Here is a 19,083-nt window from a genome sequence, read left to right as displayed (position 1 = left end):
GACAATTTTATAGACTCTCCATTTTTGTTAAGTAATATTTACTTCAGATGTCCTAAGGTTGGCACTAGAAATAAGTCATTGTTTTATGTTCCACCAACAAGTACTAAATATTTTAAAAATACTTTTATATATCGTGCTTGTAATAAGTATAATGTAAAATTTTATTATATTGTATTGATGTATATTGGAAACATTTTTAGTGTGTGTACAATTTTATATGTATTCTTGTAAATGTTTTAAATTCTGTTTGTTTCCCAAAGAGAGATAAAGAAATAGACGATACGCTGACAAGCATTCAAGCACTAAATTTCCCATGGAATCAGTTCGTGAAACTATAGATTTGTGACCAGACAGACTAGTCAGCCAATGGCAGTCATTTTGAATAGAATTATTTTTTATTTATTGCTGAGGCTTCAAAAAATAAATACACTGAATTTAAAATGAGATCACACCACGTCCTAAAAAAATAAATGCATTCTTGTTTGTAAAGGAACTGAGGTCGGACCAGGTATTTTTTGGATTTTGTTTTAGCATGCAGATGGTTTTATATGGAATAAAATTAAGGAAAGAAAGATTTTTATTATTCTGAAACTTATAAGTAGAAATAAAAAATTTACTTAAGATTTTTAAACAAGCAAAAAACAAAAAGACATTTTTACTATATAGGATTAAAAAAATGGTCCCAACTCAGCATGTTTGCTGATTTGAAAACCAACGCTGGTCTTCCGTTGAGCTATTTGGTGACGTCAGGATACATATTCAAATACAAAATAAAGCAAAAATTTTTAATGGTTGCAAACTAAAAGTAACGTGGAATAAAAACTAAATCTTATGTAACTTACAGATTATGTTACCTATTTTAAAATTAATTTCTTTAGTGTTTTGATCTGCTATAATTAACATACGATTTACTCCTTTGTACAGGAAGCCGGCTAGATTATGGGTACCATAACGGCGCCTAGTTCTGCCGTGAAGCATAACTAGTTAAATGAGACTTAACATCTTATGTCTCAAGGTGACGAGTGCAATTTTAGTGCTGCTCAGAATTTTTGGGTTTCTCAAGAATCCTGAGCGGCACTGCATTGTAATGGGTAGGGTGTATCAATTACCATCAGTTGAACGTCCTGCTCGTCTCGTCCCTTATTTTCATAAAAAAACGAGCATGCGGGTCACTTGATGGTATGTGATCAACTTGCAACACACTCTCTTGTAACACTAGAGGAATCACAGGAGCGTTGCTGTCCTTATAAAGCATCGAATAAATGTACACATGAATTCATAAACTGAAATCAAATTGTTATGTGGCGAGTGAGGATGAACCTGGGGCACCGTAGTGAAAGTCAACGGTCCTACCTATTGCACCGATGCTTTTTTGGAGTTTCACTTTGTTTTATCACGTGCCTGGAACAATTAACTTATGCAAAATACTTGAAGCACAGACCCACCATGCACATATCATGTTAAACTTTAAATAGCCCTATATGAAGAGATTCAAACTCCATAGTAGATAAAGAAACGGTAAAATGTCGTAATCCATGGTTCATTAATCTATCCTATCTCTTGAATCCGATATGAAATTTGCACAATCGAAGATGAAGATTTGTGTTAGCAAAGTTTAGATTAGGATTGTGATACCTAATCTTTCACTATTTGTGTTGTACGAGAGTTGGGAGCTGTTCATCTGCTAACTTTATCCATAACTTTATTCATTATCGTCATGCAAATATCTTTCTATATTACGAATAGATGTGCCCGCTACTTCTATAGCGTTTTTATAGTATCTGCGTACTATAAGATCACGAACGCGTGTAAATATAGGGGGAATTATTACGAATTAGATAAATTCTATGCTTAAAAACACTTTCTATTATACTACAAACACCTATCAAATCTCTTTTCTCTTTGACTTTCAATTTAATGTCGATATAAACCTCTCAAGAAACTTCTATGCTGTGATCTTCAAGGGTTTTTGCAAGTGGATTATCAGCTTTTTAAAGTCACCCAAATTAGTTGTTGTTTGAACCCAAAGTCCGTGAAGGCTGTTATCCCGACGATAGTCTGTCTCTTTGTCAATTTTGAAAATTTTGAAGGCTTCGGTAAGTAGTTAGTTATGTATATTACAGCCATTGTAAAATACTCTATTTGATTGAAAAGATTGCAAAGAGTGGCCCATCTCACGAGCTTAACTGTTTACGAAAATATGGTAAATTCAGTAATTTATAAGAAATATTTATAGTGACGATTCAGAAGCGCTATTAAGCCTATTTGAATAAAGTTTATTTGACCTTGATTTTGACTTTGAAAAATTTAACCTGTTGCAAATAATCTGCCATTTCAATCAAAGAGACTGTAATATCCGGCAAAGTATTTACATTGACTATTTATGATAATGCAAAATTATGATTTCAACAATATGGTTATCGTATCCGAGGTTCTCGAGGGTGCAGAGAACGAATTTGGGATCATTTTTGAAATCCAAGATGGCCGCCGCGCAAAAGTATGATTTCAACAATATGGTTATCGTATCCGAGGTTCTCGAGGGTGCCGAGAACAAATTTGGGATCATTTTGGAAATCCAAGATGGCCGCCGCGCAAAAGTATGATTTCAACAATATGGGTATCGTGTCCGAGGCTCTCGAGGGTTCAGCGCGCGGCCGCGAAAACGTGGAACATCTTCCCCAATAGCTTTGAATAGTGCAGGCTTAGCACGCGTATGTGAGTTAGTAGAACATCTTCACTCCTAGCGTTGTATCGTGCAGGTACGTATACTACTGATTGCCAACCTATATCTTATAATAAGTATTTCATGTATGTATGTATGTGTGTTTGTGTGTGTGTGCAAGTCACACACGGTAGAAGTGAAACATCTGAAAAGTCCCTGATTAAAAATACTCATTGAAAAGTATTGAAAAAAGAAACAGTCGCTTCATGTAAACTGTATATACATAAATATACTAGCTGATCCAGCAAACGTTGTATTGCCGATATTAAAATCGCGATACAAAAGTAACTGTTGATCGTAGATGGGTGAAAATTTGAAGTTGTATGTATTTTTAATGCATGTTCATAATCAAACAAATTAAAAAAAAAGTCAAAAAATTAAATAAAAAATTTCGTGTGGACCACCCGTATTATTTAGGGGGATGAAAAATAGATGTTGTCCGATTCTCAGACCTACCCAATATGCACTCAAAATTTCATGAGAATCGGTCAAGCCGTTTCGGAGGAGTTCGGTCCCGCACACCGTGACACAAGAATTTTATATATTAGACTAGCTGACCCAGCAAAAGTTGTATTGCCGATAAAATCACCGAATCACGATACAAAAGTAACTGTTGATCGTAGATGGGTGAAAATTTGAAGTTGTATGAATTTTTAATGCTGACTCATAATCAAACAAATTTAAAAAAAAATGTCAAAAAATTTAAAAACAAAATGTGTGGACCATCCTTAACATTTAGGGGGATGAAAAATAGGTGTTGTCCGATTCTCAGACCTACCCAATATGCACTCAAAATTTCATGAGAATCGGTCAAGCCGTTTCGGAGGAGTTCGGTCCCGCACACCGTGACACGAGAATTTTATATATTAGATTAAAAAAAGTATTAGTTACAGTTAAAATTTTATTATTTTCAATTTCAAATTTAAGAAAATTTGAAGCTATGAGAGATTGAGATGAATATAAATAGAAATAAAAAAGGGATTTACCACTACGCTACCATAGTACTACTTTTGTTCACATTTTTTATATCTACGTTGGAATGAAACCATAAGGTTGTTAATATAAATCAAACGCAAGGCTTACAGTTTGATAAGATATCAAAAATGCTTGTTAGCCAAGATGAATGGAAATTAGTTGTTTATGAAATAGAACCATATTGGCAAGGATTTATCTTAACAGAAAGGTATATAGACTATTTAAACACTACGTGCACAAAACTATCAGACAAAGTTCATTGTGAGTCTATAGTATTACAAGTACGTCATAGCAACAACGAGTTGCAATTATACAATAAATTATTGTCGAGTAATAGGTTCCCAGGCGGGCACGCTCGTCGTCGACACGGACTTATCAATGGAGTGGGTTATGTTGCTCATTCTCGATAACCATTTCTCTGAAAAGTATATGTTAGATATAAATTTTGTAAGAACCATCCAAAACCATTTAGTTTAACTTTGGAAGAATCAGACATCAGTTATGAAACCGGAATATGATGTTCTAAAGAGAATTAGTTCCTCCACAAACAAACAACACAAATTGTTTGATCAATATCTTAACCAATTGCAAAATTATACCAATGACATCAAGACGCAAATATAGTGACAACAAATGAATTTTTATTATCATCTATAGCCCTTAACGGTGTTTTGAGTAACTTAAAGGGGATACAAGATATATTATTAGATACTGTTTCAGAAATTAGTTATGGGAAATCAAATCTGCATCTATTGAAACCAGACCAATTATCCCAAGAATTTAATTTAATTTCAGGGAAATTATCAAAAGAATTGTCGTTATCAATAGACATCAGCCATTCTGAATTACCAAAAATGTATAAACTTTTAAAGGTGAAAGCGAAGATGACTACAGACTTTTTCATCTTTCAAGAAATTAACATAATTAACATCTTGACTGTTGCTTCTCAATATATTCTTGATAATGTAATGTATGTTCATAGGCACATAAGTCATTTTGCTAGAAACTGTCATAACCTTTATGTTAATACCGTAAAATAATCTGCCATTTCAATCAAGGAGACTGTAATATCTCAACAAAGTATTTACATTGACTATTTCATGATCAAACGCCGCTTGTGGCAGAAATTTATTGGATTTTCTAATATTTCGCTACTCAAATTGTGAACTTTAAGTTGATATCGAGTGTTCCTGTATAGTAGTGGTGGAAAATAATAAATAACAAAACTTTTGTGTTCTTTATTTATTTATTTTTATACAGTTTGGAATCGTGCGAGAGTTTCTTTTTTTATACAAGATTAAACGGGCAAGGGGCCCATGTGATGGGAAGTGGTGATCCAACCGCCCATGCACATCCGCAGAACCAGAGATCAAGAGATGCGGCATTAAAGTTGGAAATATGCTCTAAGATTGAAGGTCCCTAATTCGTATCGATTCAGGAAAACTTCGGCTGGCAATTGATTCCACAAAGTGGTTGCGTGAGGCAAGAATTTTCTTGCAAAACGTACGGTTGTAGAATGCCAGACGTTAACATAATGCTCTTGAATTTTCGCATTTTTTGGTGATTTCCTGTAGCGATATCTAAATTCGGCTTCTGATCATCAACTTGAATTCGTCTGAGCACTCCCCGCAATATATGCGGTAGAAGATGCAGATAGTTGCAGGCGGTGGCTTGAATATTGTCTTGATATACTATCTCATCTTACTGAATACACCAAGCATTTAAGCCTTCTCTGCCAAGTGACGAGCGACCTGAATGTCCATGTATACCAACGGAGACTTTTTAGTGCTGAACGTACAACAGTTTGTGTCTTTGTAGGGTTAAACTTGATTAAATTTTGCCGGCCCCTTTCCGAGACTTTGCACAACATAGTCTCGACTTCAGTTTCGGTTCTCATCGAAGCCATCCCTAGAGATGGGCACGGGCAGTGTAAGAAGCATATCATGTACTATCATCTGCATAGAATGCCGCTGATTTGCAGCACATCATATTTTATATGCAGAAGAGTGTAGGGGAATGCATGCATCCTTGCGGGATACCAGTGGTAATGGGTTTTAAGCCACTTAACGAGCATGCTCAGTCAATTGTGTCAAACACCTTAATGCTTTGCAATCGTAAGACTAAATCAGAAACAAGTTGCAAAAAGTATTATATTGATTATTTTTGATACTTACATAGTTCATATAACAGAAACTGCAGAAAAAAATTAAAAGGTAGATTAATTCAGACTGTTGGCCATAACATTTTATTGATATGGTGATTATACACTGTGTCAAAATGATTCCACAAAGGATCACCATCTTCCTCCAACCCTATCACATTTGGTAAGATTACGAAGTTTCGATCAGGCCGCGTCTTATGACGCGAGTTTAATATTTTATACTCATTTGAAGAAAAACTACTCAACGCCGCTAAAGAAGTTTTCACTTCAAAAATTGCAATTAAATGTTGTGAGTACGGCCATTATATTTTGATCATTGTGATCACTTTATTGTTTAATCATAGTAAAGAATTTTCTGAATTTTCAGTCATTTGATGGCCGAAGCGGTGGCAGTGCGATTGACAGAAAAAGGAATTGTAAAAAATCTATTCTGAGAATAAGAAATAAAAATTTCTTTTGATTTTTATGACTTTTTTTTTGATAGTTGTATAGTTTGTATGACTGAAACTGCAGAAAAAACTTAGAAGGTAGATTATATTTTTCGTTCCTAAAAAAATTAAAAAACACTTAGCATCACTAAGAAACACACTCAAAAGTTATTTTTTGCTTGCATTGTAATTTTTCCTGCATCACAAGACCAGTTCCCACCTATTGTAACAGAAATTACTTGAATTTGAATTTATTGTAACCGCTCAAAACTTGTGACATCAAATTTTATTTTAGGAGTCGGTGTATGTATTAAGATTATAATATAACTCACAGAACAGAAACAACTAGTAGAAGTGGCATCATGTCATTTTACTATGGAAACCGATGTCGCCAAACTCACTCACACAATGATCTATTAAATATGTAATACACACACTTAAATCCTGATTTATGATAGGCCTAAATTCACAATCACGAAAAGACATATCTACAAATTTATTTACATCAAATTCGAACTTAATACAATTACGCTAATCTCATATTCTTAAAGTGATTGTGACACCCTCAGGACTTTTTCTTAAATTGAGAAGAATACCATATAAAATATTGAAGTAATTGGAACTCTATAACCATAGATTTCAGTTCTGTCAAAATTCCTAGTGTTGTACAAACATGAATAAACATACCGATAGGTTAGTGACAACTAGAAATGATCTAATCAGGGTTGATAAAGTATATTACCGACAAAGTACGTCGTAAGCTAATAGTTATTTATGCAACTGTTGTGTAATAAGGGGTATTAAAACACGAATGTGGATTTATCTCACGAGGCGAAGCCGAGTGTGATAATAGTATCACATGAGTGTTTTAATACCTAATTATCAACAGTTGCATACAAGACTTTATCTACACCCAGAATTTGAATCCTCTAAAAGATTCTGAAACTGTTAGCTTACTGCGAACATTAAAACAGCTAATCCTAGTAGTAACCTAATTTCATCCATTACTGATCATATGCAAATAAACTAAGTATTAATGAAAGAATTATTTATTTTAGTAGTAATTTACATTTTGTATAGAGCAATAATTAACATTCACTTGAATATTATGTTCTTTTACAGAGTTTAAAATAAATCACTCATTTTTTGTAACCAAAACAATAAAAATATCGAAGAAAAATGGCGGGGATTCGAATAACCTTATTTTTTTTTACGGCGCGCGACGTTCTGGTAGTTTGGAACGCGCGTAAACGAAAATGTTGAAATGAACTCATAGAGCAATAAGAATGTGGCTGTCTGTTAAAACTCTTTAAGCAGAAAGGGATTGAAAAAAAAATAGGAGTGTTGTTATTAAATTCAGTACAAATTCAAATTCAAATATTTTTATTCAAAATAGGATATGAAATCACTTATTGAAAGTCAAAAAACTACCACCCATTCCAAAATTAATGCCTCAGGCCTGAGAAGAATGGGCGAAACAAACTCAGCGGGCTTTTTTTTTCATCAAAAATATGTTCTACAATTAAAGTAACATTTACAAAGTAACAAAGTAACATTGTACAATTAAACTTATTATTTAATAGCCTGAGGGCGGTCGCTGCATTCCCAATCTGTGGTATCATTAAGAAAGTCATTTATGTTATAGTAACCTATACCACACAAACGTTTTTTAACAATTCTTTTGAATAACGTAATAATTTTGTTTTGAACATTTTCTGGGCTCTTGTTGTAAAAGCATATACATCGCCTCATAAAAGACTTTATCACTCGACTTAGCCGAGTAGTAGGCATCAACAGTTTATGTCTGTTCCTGGTGTTAACATTATGGTTATGACAGTTTCTGCCAAAATCACTTATGTGCCTATGAACATACATTACATTATAAAAAATAGATTGAGAAGCAGAACAGTCAAGATGTTAATTTCTTTGAATTTTGCTCTCAATGATTCTCTAGGACCTAGGTTATAAATACCGCGAATAGCCCTCTTCTGCAGCACAAATATTGTATTGATATCGGCAGCGTTGCCCCATAGCAATATACCATAGTATTATACTATCGAAATAACTAAAGTATACTAGTCGCGCCGTATCTATGTTAGTTAATTGTCTAATCTTTTTAACCTCGTATGCTGCAGAACTAAGTCTGTTCGCCAATCCTTCAATATGGGGGCCCCATTGTAATTTGGAATCTAGAGTTATGCCAAGAAATATAGCAGATTCCACCTGTTCTATCACCTCTCCGTTTAACAAAACATTTGCATTTACATTTTTCACATTTGGTACGGTAAATTTAATGTATTTAGTTTTCTTGCTATTTAACAATAGGTTATTAGCGCTAAGCCAGTACACGATGTCAGATAAAATATCGTTCACTTCGTCATACATAGCTTGGTTTCTTTTCACTTTGAAAATCAGTGAAGTGTCGTCCACAAACAAAACTACCTTATGTTTTTTCTCTATAAGATTAGGAAGATTATTTATATATGTAAGGAAGAGGAACGGTCCAAGAATAGACCCTTGTGGTACCACCACACTGAGAGGAGTCCCAGGAGATCTCCTGCCATTCACGTCGACCCTCTGAATTCTATTGTTTAGATAAAAATCGAGTGCAGTTCCTTTTATACGATAGTGGTATAGCTTCCTGACCAGCGTTGAATGTTGAACACAATCAAAAGCCTTAGATAAATCACAAAAGATGCCAAGTGCATTCTGTGATTCCTCCCAGGCATCAAAAATATTCTTGATCAGCTCAACACCTGCATCCGTTGTTGAACGTCCCCTAGTAAAGCCAAATTGTTTCAAATGAAGTAACTTATTAGAGTTAAAGTAAGTAAGCATTTGGCTTAAAATTATACAACATTACAACACTCGTTTGGATGATGTAATGGTTATTAGAACATTGGGTGTTTTAATGTTGGCAATAAGCTAACTGTTTCAGATTCTTTAATAGAGGATTTAAAGCATGGGTGTAGATAAAATAATAAAAGGCCAATACTTTTTCTTAGGTACAGTTTTATTTAAAAGAATGGACAATATTTAGCTCAATTCAAATAAAATCAAGACAATATACACGAAAAGTCTTGGAAAGTTACATAACCAATATTATATTTACCTGGGAAGCAATACACGCATAAAACATAGTCTCTTTATGAGTATTCATCGTTATTCTGTATAAACCCAAAGGGCCAGTAAGACATGAGATTTTATAAACCGTACTGCTTCCATACGTAATGCGCGTGCGGAAAGAAAATTTCCAAAATAAGCAGTAACGAATGATTAATAAAAAGAGAAGCTATAAGTACTGATGAAGAATTAATAATCTTGTTAGTCATTTGATATTTTTATACTATTATAGACATTCCTAGAATTCATGGTTTTCGATCTAAGTATTACAATTCTATCACGTATTTACTAGTGGGAGGCTCCTTTGCACCGGATGCCGGCTAGATTATGGGTACCACAACGGCGCCTATTTCTGCCGTGAAGCAGTAATGTGTAAACATTACTGTGTTTCGTTCTGAAGCGCGCCGTAGCTAGTGAAATTACTGGGCAAATGAGACTTGACATCTTATGTCTCAAGGTGACGAACGCAGTTGTAGTGCCACTTAGAATTTTTGGGTTTTTCAACAATCCTAAACGGCACTGGATTGTAATGGGCAGGGCATATCAATAACCATCAGCTGAAAGTCCTGCTCAGCTCGTTCCTTATTTTCATTTTAAAAAAATGTGATAAGGTTTTCTTCTACTCCACCTCGAGTCAACCTTATCATCAATATAATGCCAAATATTAAAATATAATTAAAAAAAATTGTTTAGTCTTTATTTAAAAATTAACGCTTATTTAGTTTAGCTGGAATCTTACACATATTTGTTAAATAATTATTAGCTGTACCTAAGAGACAATTAAAACTATTAATTTGAATTCATCGTAGTCTCTCTTGTACATTATGCTTACTTACACCCTCATCGCATGATGCATGGAAAAGAACAAACCTAGAATACAATTTATAAAGATAAAATTATATCGATATGTACATGCATGCACCAAGATATTCATTTTTAATTGTATATTTTTAACACTTAAAAAATATTAATTGAATTTAAATCGTAAAATTATGATAACCGATGATAGGAAATCCCTTTGTTGGACATATTTTTATTGCGGCTATGATTTCAACAGTTAAAAAGGGAGAATAAGGAATATTTGTATTTTTTAAAAAGATAATTATGCTTCACTTGACATCAAACGACTGGTCTCACTTGAGCCTCGAGTAGGTACATTTGTACACAATAGTGACGACAGGGTAGCGCCTAGCACTAGTTTTTTTTGTACCATGATATACCTTATACTCTTAATACATACACCATAACCTAGATGTGTCTCAAACTATTTCATTTATTTTAATGTTTGATATTTGAAATTTTAACTTTTGGTCTTCATATACGTCTCACTAAAGCGTTTCAAATATCTATTGACTGTTGGCCATATCGTCTTATTGATATGTTGACTATACATTGTGTCTAAATGATTCCACAAAGGAGAAGCAACTTCCTCCAAGCCTTATCACATTTGGTAATTTGTCTACCAACCAGTTTATATCCTTGGTGTCCACTAAATGATCATTCGCCCCATATATTATTACCACAGGTAAAGAAACTGAACTTAAGTTATATCCAGGTGGCTTCTTGCTACCATATTTTACCACATTTACTGTTTCACCGAAATCATATTTTTGGAAATCATCTGCATTCAAACTCTGTCCATATCTAGCCATGTTGCGCAGAGAGGTGCCACCAGCTATATGGCTGTATAACATGCTCAAAGTCTCATGAGTAATGGATCCTGGATGAGAGGAATCGACAAACCCGTATAGAAAATTCTCGCAGAGTGGTTCAGAAAACAATCGTATCTGACAGATGAATTCAACTAACACTTGGAGAAAATATTCTTTAGCAAAAAGTTCATTAATTTTCAATTGAGCTAATAATCCCTCACAAGTTGATAAAATATGCAATATTGACCTAAAAGGCTTTGATTTGGTGTGCTTCAATCTGGTTGCAGGAGATAAGCCGATTAACAAGCTCGTTTTCTTGCAATATTCAGGCCGTTCTGAACACATCACAAAAAACGTCCCGGCACCCTGAGAGAATCCAATATAGTTTAGTTTTTTAACCCTCATGTTGCTTAAGACATAAACAATCGTTGCTGGGACATCGTAATAGCCAATTTGATCGACTGAGAAATCCCAAAATGATGAATCTTTATCAGGGTTTAGAGTGAGATGTCTTCTGGCGTAGTAGTTACCTCGTTGGTTGCCAACCCACACATCGAAACATTCATCAGCGAGGAGATAAGCCAGGCCAGTACCCGGACTAGCGTCAAACCATGCGTCAGAACTCTGGAGTAGTCCATGCATGAGGAGTAATGGAGGCTGCTTCACTCTTGCTTCACATTTCTTATTTTTTTATTCTAAAGACCTTCAAGAGATATCCGTCCTCTGTGACAACTATATGCTCTTCTGAACTGTAACCGTATTTGTTTGCCAACTGTGTGAAGTTAAGAAGTAGATCACTATCATAGCCTAAAAATTGTTTTATTTCCAAGCTGTTGGAATTAAATTGTCGACGAATTATGTTAACAATTATAAGAACTACAACAAGTATGAGAGTGTCCAATGCAATATTTCTCTTGAACAACATGACTGTGACTGACATGGAATGGCAAAGATGAAAATAATTTAAAATCTAAATATAACAATAAAACTCACTTAAAATTATAAATGAAACTCAGACTACATTCATCGCATAGACGGAGCGTCTGGACAGAAATTTGAAGTGAAATCTAAGATGTTTCTGTCCTTAGCGCATCGATGACTTATAGTACCTCTGCAAGCTTTTTTTAAGAGAGTATGAACATTCAGAAGGGAAAACAAAATGCAAGCGACCTTGAGAAAGCGAGGGGTACCTTGCGTCACTCCCTGTGATCACACAACTTACCCCGCAATGGATATTCTTTATTCCAATAGGCTTCTTAAACTTTCGATAGAGATTACACAGGTTGGAATTTTGTAATGCTACCTGAATGGAAATTACTTTTAGTACCTGTAGATAGAAAGTTATACTCAAATAAAACATACCATTATTTTTGAAAAGAAAGAAAACTGCCCTCAAATTTTTCCAAAAATTCGCTTGCCAATCTCGGGAATCGATCCGACAAAAATCTGTTAATTTTATACCCTAGACTCTTATTGCATCGATTGTTAGGGTATAATTATTATAAGAATAAAATCGCTCTATCAAACTTGATAAATCAAATGAAAGGTAATCTACGAGTATGAAATCTGGTCTTATAAACTGAATGGGTCAAGTTAAAGCACTCTTATTCACAGATCCATCTGTTTATTTATATATTAGTAATTGGTAATTAGCATTGACGTTATCCATTAAAATTAATTCCTATTCAGATAAGACAATTGCAACTTCTTTGTATTGCAGACTCGTTTCTTAGATGCAACATAACTGCTTCTTTGTTTATTTATTTACTAATAATCCATCATCATCATCAGCCGGAAGACGTCCACTACTGGAAAAAGGCCTCCCCCAAAGATTTCCACGAAGATCGGTCCTACGATGCCCTCATCCAACATTTTCCAGCGATATTGACCGTCCATTGCACTCTGAGCGACCATGAGTATTCTCATAAGGCCTATAGTTAGCGACCATGTCTGCGTACCGTAAGTCATCCCTGGCAACACACACTGGTTGAAAGCCTTTGTCTTCACTAATAATCCAACAGCTTTATATTACACTAGCTGACCCGACAGACGCTGTTCTTTCAATAGAAACAAAATTATGTAATTATTCGGGAATAATGTAGTCTAAAGCCATCGGAAATGTTTTATGTAAGTCAATGAGTTAAACCTGAAAAAAAAAGTATTGCCAATTTATTAATTTATTAAAATGGATATAGTCAGTTATTCATAAGAGATGCTAATGCGGATGCAAATGCTATTGCGGACTTTTCTCTAGATCTATATAAGATACACAATCCCACCATACATTATTTTGTTATAGCTCAAAGAGTTCCGACAGCGTTTTCGATGAAATCTCCCAGAAGGCTTATTATTTTCCGAAACATTCGACAAATATAGTTAATGTATACAAAATGTGTACAAAAACATAACAAACTATATAATAAAACCTTCCTCGGGAACCACGCTATCTAGTGGTGAAAATAGCATGAAAATTGGTACGCGGTGGAGGACTAAATAATATGTAGTGATTACAATTTACAATAGACTTACAAAGTACCTTTATGCCAATTTAGTATTAAAAATAATAATAACAAAACATTAATAGGAATACATTTGTTATTTTAAGCTAGTTTTATTAAGTAAGTTAATAATAATAGTATCTTAAATACTAGGTGTCTTAAATTAGATGTGTGTGATTTTGTGTTCATGTTATACTATTTTATTTTTGTGTGTACTAAATATTGCGATTTAGTTAATTTAATAACTAAAAGGTTTATTTGTTTCAAAAAGTTTACAGAAATCTTATAACTAATAACAATATGGACATTAAAGAACCAAAAAAGTGTCTAATCAGCATTATGTTGGGAATTTTACTTCTCAACGCTGGTATTCTCTAGAATCTAGTATAAAAAGCTTAGACAAAGCGACAATGAACCTGCGTACTCACTACGAGTATTAACAAATACGTTTTAAGATACTGTTCTGGGCATAATTTGTAGTTACATGGGGGACGTGAAATAAGGCAGTGTGGCTGGGTCTATAGTCCGGTACACTTAGATACAAAGATTCCAATAATTCCGAACAACCTATCAGGTTATTCCAGAACATATGAAGTGACAGTTATTCGCTTTTCGCCTTTAACTAGAGCCCTTCGCCATTTAAATGAACTCCACAACAAAGTGGACACTTTTGGGTGTACGTGGAGTGAACTCGTAAGGGTATTGTTATATGTAGTATGTTATGATAAATAGTTGTATGTTCAAGTTTTTTGTATTTTCTAGTGTGATGTATTATTTCTAATGTAATGTTTGGTTTATTAATTATTGCTATCAGTTTTAGATTGATTTGTTCGTCGTTTGTATATATGTTATTCTTTTTTGTTTGTAGCTGTCGCATTAGGTTAATACCTGTAATGATAGTTGCTGTGTATATAAATAAAGTAAAATAAAATAAAACTTAAAAAAGGTTTTTCCAAAAAGTTCCATTCGAAGACGTACACTGACATCGCAATTGGTGTCGAAGTGAGAGTAATGAAGCACAATAATCTAACAAACTTCTCCTATATAGAATCAATTCTGTTTATATGTACTGCATAGTGAGGTGACCAAATACATGATGCATAATCTAGGAACATCTTCTTTATGTTGAGTACAGAGTTATCATGCAAGTTATATTCTAAGATCTACATGTACGTTTGAATTTATCAAACGTACATGTAGATCCAAGTCCTTTAAGAGCTCCATTAGTTATAATTTCAATGTGTCTTCAGTTAAAGTAATAATTTTGTCCATTGGACAATCATAAGGTTTTTTAAAAATACATCTGCCTTGATCCTCAGTCCCTCAACATTTTGGTGATAGAAACTCACTTTAATAATGGTAAATAACATTGAACATCAGATATAAATAAAAAATGCATAAAAATTGTTAAAAAAAAGAAATTGGCTAATATTATATGAAACCCTTATCACATAAGAACGCCTCTGGATATACCCGATGTACACAACTCCGATAGCAAAAAATAAACAAATTTGAAAATACGACCAACACATTAACATTAAAACTAAGCGAGCCAGTTTGTTACTAAATAGGTGAAAACATTTTATGGAATATTCTAGATATGAGTTATTGTAGACGGAAAGTTCTAGAACGCAAACAGTAAATTTTGATATTGTGCAACGGAACGAACAAATGATTATTCCGAGATGCGTTTAACAGGGATTCCAGCGTTAAAACGGGAGCCGTTTTAAATAAATTAAGTTTACTAAGTCTCACAAATTAAAAAAAAAATATTGACTGATTATTTGTATATCTTGTTCTTACCTGATGTTCAAAGTCTTTGTGGTAGAATCCCGCCATAAAAATATTTTTCGAGTGTTTTACAAACGATCTGAAAATTATACCTATTCCGTTGCTGCGTTAGTTTTCGACGATAGAACTTTGTTACTATCAGTTATGTGGTCATTTAAATAAATTCTCTCAGGTCCATTCAATCCCATCCTTTTATTTTTTATGAAAATAAGGGACGAGACGAGCAGGACGTTCAGCTGATGGCAATTGATACGCCCTGCCCATTACAATGCAGTGCCACTCAGCATTCTTTAAAAACCGAAAAAATTTTGAGCGGCACTACAACTGCGCTCGTCACCTTGAGACTCACTTAACGAGACCTAACATCTTAATGTTAATTCTCATTTGCCCAGTAATTTCACTAGCTACGGCGCCCTTCAGACCGAAACATAGTAATGCTTACACATTACTGCTTTACGCAGAAATAGGCGCCGTTGTGGTACCCATAATCTAGCCGGCATCCTGTGCAAAGGAGCCTCCCATCTGTCGGTGGGTTTGATGATTTAGAAAAACATGCAACAGTGATCCTAAATGTACATATTAATAAATGATACATCGATATTCTTCTTTTCGTTCGACTTGCTAGAAACTCGATGAATTAAATTTAATTGACTTTTTGAAATAGGATGTGAAACTACACTGCTTATATTGCTGACAACATCAACAACCTTTTCTTTATCCTTGGCAGAAACATCCTTAATTTCAACGTTGTTTAAACAATTCCATTGTTTGTAATCTACTAGATCACATTGCAATTTGGCAATAGATGTTCTCATTGGTTCAATTATCTCATAATTTTTAACCAATTTTGACTCCAGCATGATGATTCTCAAAAAGAAATTATATGGATTGATTTTGAGATCTTTGTTATGTCTATAAAGTCAATATTCTATGGTCACTTGCCGGCTTATTGCCTACAGCAAGAGACAAGCATAGTAATTGGTGTGAATGCGAATTTGACCCGTCCGGGCCGCACGTAAACCACTAGAATCCGATGCACTTGTGATTATAAATGTTTTGCTTTATTTAACTGCAGCTCGCTCGAACCGATGGAAGCGAGTGAGTGACTTTTTAATTACGAAGGTCATTTAGACACTGTCATGTATGTTGAAATATTGTATCACTAAAGAGATGAATTAAATGGTTTCCCCGAAAAGAGCGGAACCAAATAATTATACAGCCAAATGGTGCTCCAGCCCGTAATAGCAAAATCAGTGCTGCCTTCATTACTAACCAATTTAATACTTGGATTGGTACAATTGGCACAATCAAATCAAAAAATCTGCGAAATAACCAGATCTTTTTTGTGGGGATTTGTAAAAATCTAATTTACATATTAAATCTTATGTTGTAAACGAGTAAAGAAATAAAGTTGAGAATACGACTAATAATATTCAAAATAACACGTTATTAAAGATGTGAATTAATTTGAAATGACTTCGTTAGAAGAATAAAAATTGTGTATCGAAGATAATGAAGCCTCGAGAAACTTCGAGCAACTAATTAGTTAGTTTACCTATTTTTTTGTAAATAATTTAAGATTTCATGGTTTTCCTTTCATTTGAATTTAAATCAAATTTGTTATAAAGATTTCATCCTTATAATTGACCCTAACAATTGATGCAGTAAATGTACAAGTTGTAATTTTAACAGATTTTAGTCGGTTCTATTCTCGGGTGTGGCAAGCTAATTTCGGAAATCTTTAAATGCACATATCTTTGAGTAACATATTCTATCTATTAAAAGTATTTCCCTTGTGGCATTACAAAATTCCTGTAAAGTATTCAGATGATTCAAATACGTCGAAAATAGAGCAGGTGCATATTGCCCTGCTTAAGAATAATTGATTACAACACTCGCATATTTGTAGTGAGACAAAATTTTTTATGGTATTTATATCATTTGTTTGTGTACGCCTAATAATAACTGGCAGTGTCTATCTAAAGTCACCAGCTAAAACTACCACCATTCCTCCCATGATAGCCTGGTTACTTTTGATATCTTTCATAGTGCGATCTAGGGCTTCGATTGCCCTCGTACATGGATGAATAGACATCGTACATAGTTAGTTAGTTGGTTTAGCTGGGTTGATTACATACTTAGCATCTTGATGGGGCCATTGTGCGTTTTTGAAAATGTCTTCTTTCTCCAACCAGCCCAGATCATTTCAGAAGTCTAACAGTCTTTTAAGTTTCTGCAGGCATCTGGAAGCGATGCTGGAGATTGGAGTATTTATGCCCGATGTTCGGCCACACTGCTGCACTCCATAAGCACGTTTTCTGGCGTTTCCTCTGCCTCCATGCATCCTCTGCACAAGAGGCTGTCTGTTACACCTATGATAGACAGATGCTTGTTCAAGGGACTGTCCCTTGAACAAGCATCTGTCTGCGGCCGGTGACTACACCTACAATTGTGCGTATATTGTCCCTGTGTAGTCTCATCAGGTTGCGGGCGAACCTCTATCGGGGCACCGGAACCGCATTCTTTGTTTGCCTGCTTCCATTCTGTTAGGTGGGATTGTATCGTTTTTTCTCGTAGCCATTTTTTAATTTGGGCCTGACGTATGGGTAATAGTGGCTCCGGTCCATATGCTACGGCTTCGGATCCCCTTTTGGATAGTTCATCTGCGGCATCATTGCCCATTGTGTTGCTGTGTCCTTTGATCCATTGCAGAATGACTCTGTTCTGGTTTGCCATGAACTGAAGTACGTTATGGCATTCCAGTATAAGGACAGATGTTATGGTGTTGTTTTGTAGCGCCTGAAGTACGGATGCACTGTCTGAGATTATCTTTATGTTAAGGTCTCTGACATCTCTGGCTGCTACCGTATGAGCTGCTCTAGTTATTCCAATACATTCTGCTTGAAATATTGTTAAGGTTGTCTAGTGTTGTTGAAATTTTATATTTAGGTCGTTCGAGAAAACTCCGGCTCCAGTGCCGTGTATGGATTTGGATCCGTCTGTATATATTCAGAACAAAACAGAGAAACTGAGTGGTTTCTGTGTTTTGTTTCCTATGGAAACTGTACCGTTTGCTCTTAGTGTTAAGGCAGTTGCCTTTGCCTCTTCCTGTACGACTAGATCTAAGGGTCTAACATTCAAGAGGTATTCGAGCGCAGATGATGGAGTGGTTCTCATGCATCCAGAAGCCGCTCTGTAGTTTCGATTTTACTGTTATCAGTTGTATCCTGGGCCACCATACAACTGATCCATGGGTAAAGGAAGGTCTGATGACGGATGTGTATAGCCATAGTACTATCTTTGAGCTGATACCTCATCTTTTGCCTATTAGCCTTTTGCACTGGTAGAAGGCAATACAGGCCTTCCTTGTTTTAGCTTCGATGTGACTCACCCAGTTTAATATGTTATCAAGGATGACGCCCAGTGACGAGAGTTTGGTGTTAAAGAATTTTGGTAGTTGGAGATCCGATAATTTCCTCTTGTTTGTGAAAAGGATAAGTTCTGTCTTCTGTGGATTTACTGACAGTTGATGGACATCGTACATTTATTCTAAACCAATAAGCTAAGCTGCATTGCTGTGATATTCTTTACCGCTCACTGCTTTTGCTTATGATATAAAAGGCCATTTCCTCATGAGCTAAGTTCAATGCAGTTTAAGAATTGAGTGCGCTGTTCGCCCTCCACGAAGTAACGCAATAGCTATTACACAGGAAGCTACTTCAACAGTGAATCT

At 34.8% G+C, this 19,083-nt stretch overlaps 2 protein-coding genes across 2 annotated transcripts in view; one reads left to right on the top strand and one right to left on the bottom strand.

The window, feature by feature from the left end:
* Positions 1-11,728, bottom strand: part of LOC126969806 (lipase 1-like) — a 39,216-nt gene extending 27,488 nt beyond the window's left edge. The window contains exon 1 of the mRNA XM_050815374.1: positions 11,592-11,728. Coding sequence (XP_050671331.1) covers positions 11,592-11,703 — 112 coding nt within the window. The 5' untranslated portion in view covers positions 11,704-11,728. The remainder of the gene's footprint in view (positions 1-11,591) is intronic.
* Positions 1-19,083, top strand: part of LOC126969794 (uncharacterized) — a 251,226-nt gene that overhangs the window by 90,496 nt on the left and 141,647 nt on the right. The gene's annotated exons all lie outside the window — the stretch shown is intronic.

Source organism: Leptidea sinapis, chromosome 19 (assembly GCF_905404315.1).
Source record: "Leptidea sinapis chromosome 19, ilLepSina1.1, whole genome shotgun sequence".
Lineage (NCBI taxonomy): Eukaryota > Metazoa > Arthropoda > Insecta > Lepidoptera > Pieridae > Leptidea > Leptidea sinapis.
Note: the sequence above shows the minus strand (reverse complement) of the source record. Positions and strands in the feature narration are given on the sequence as shown.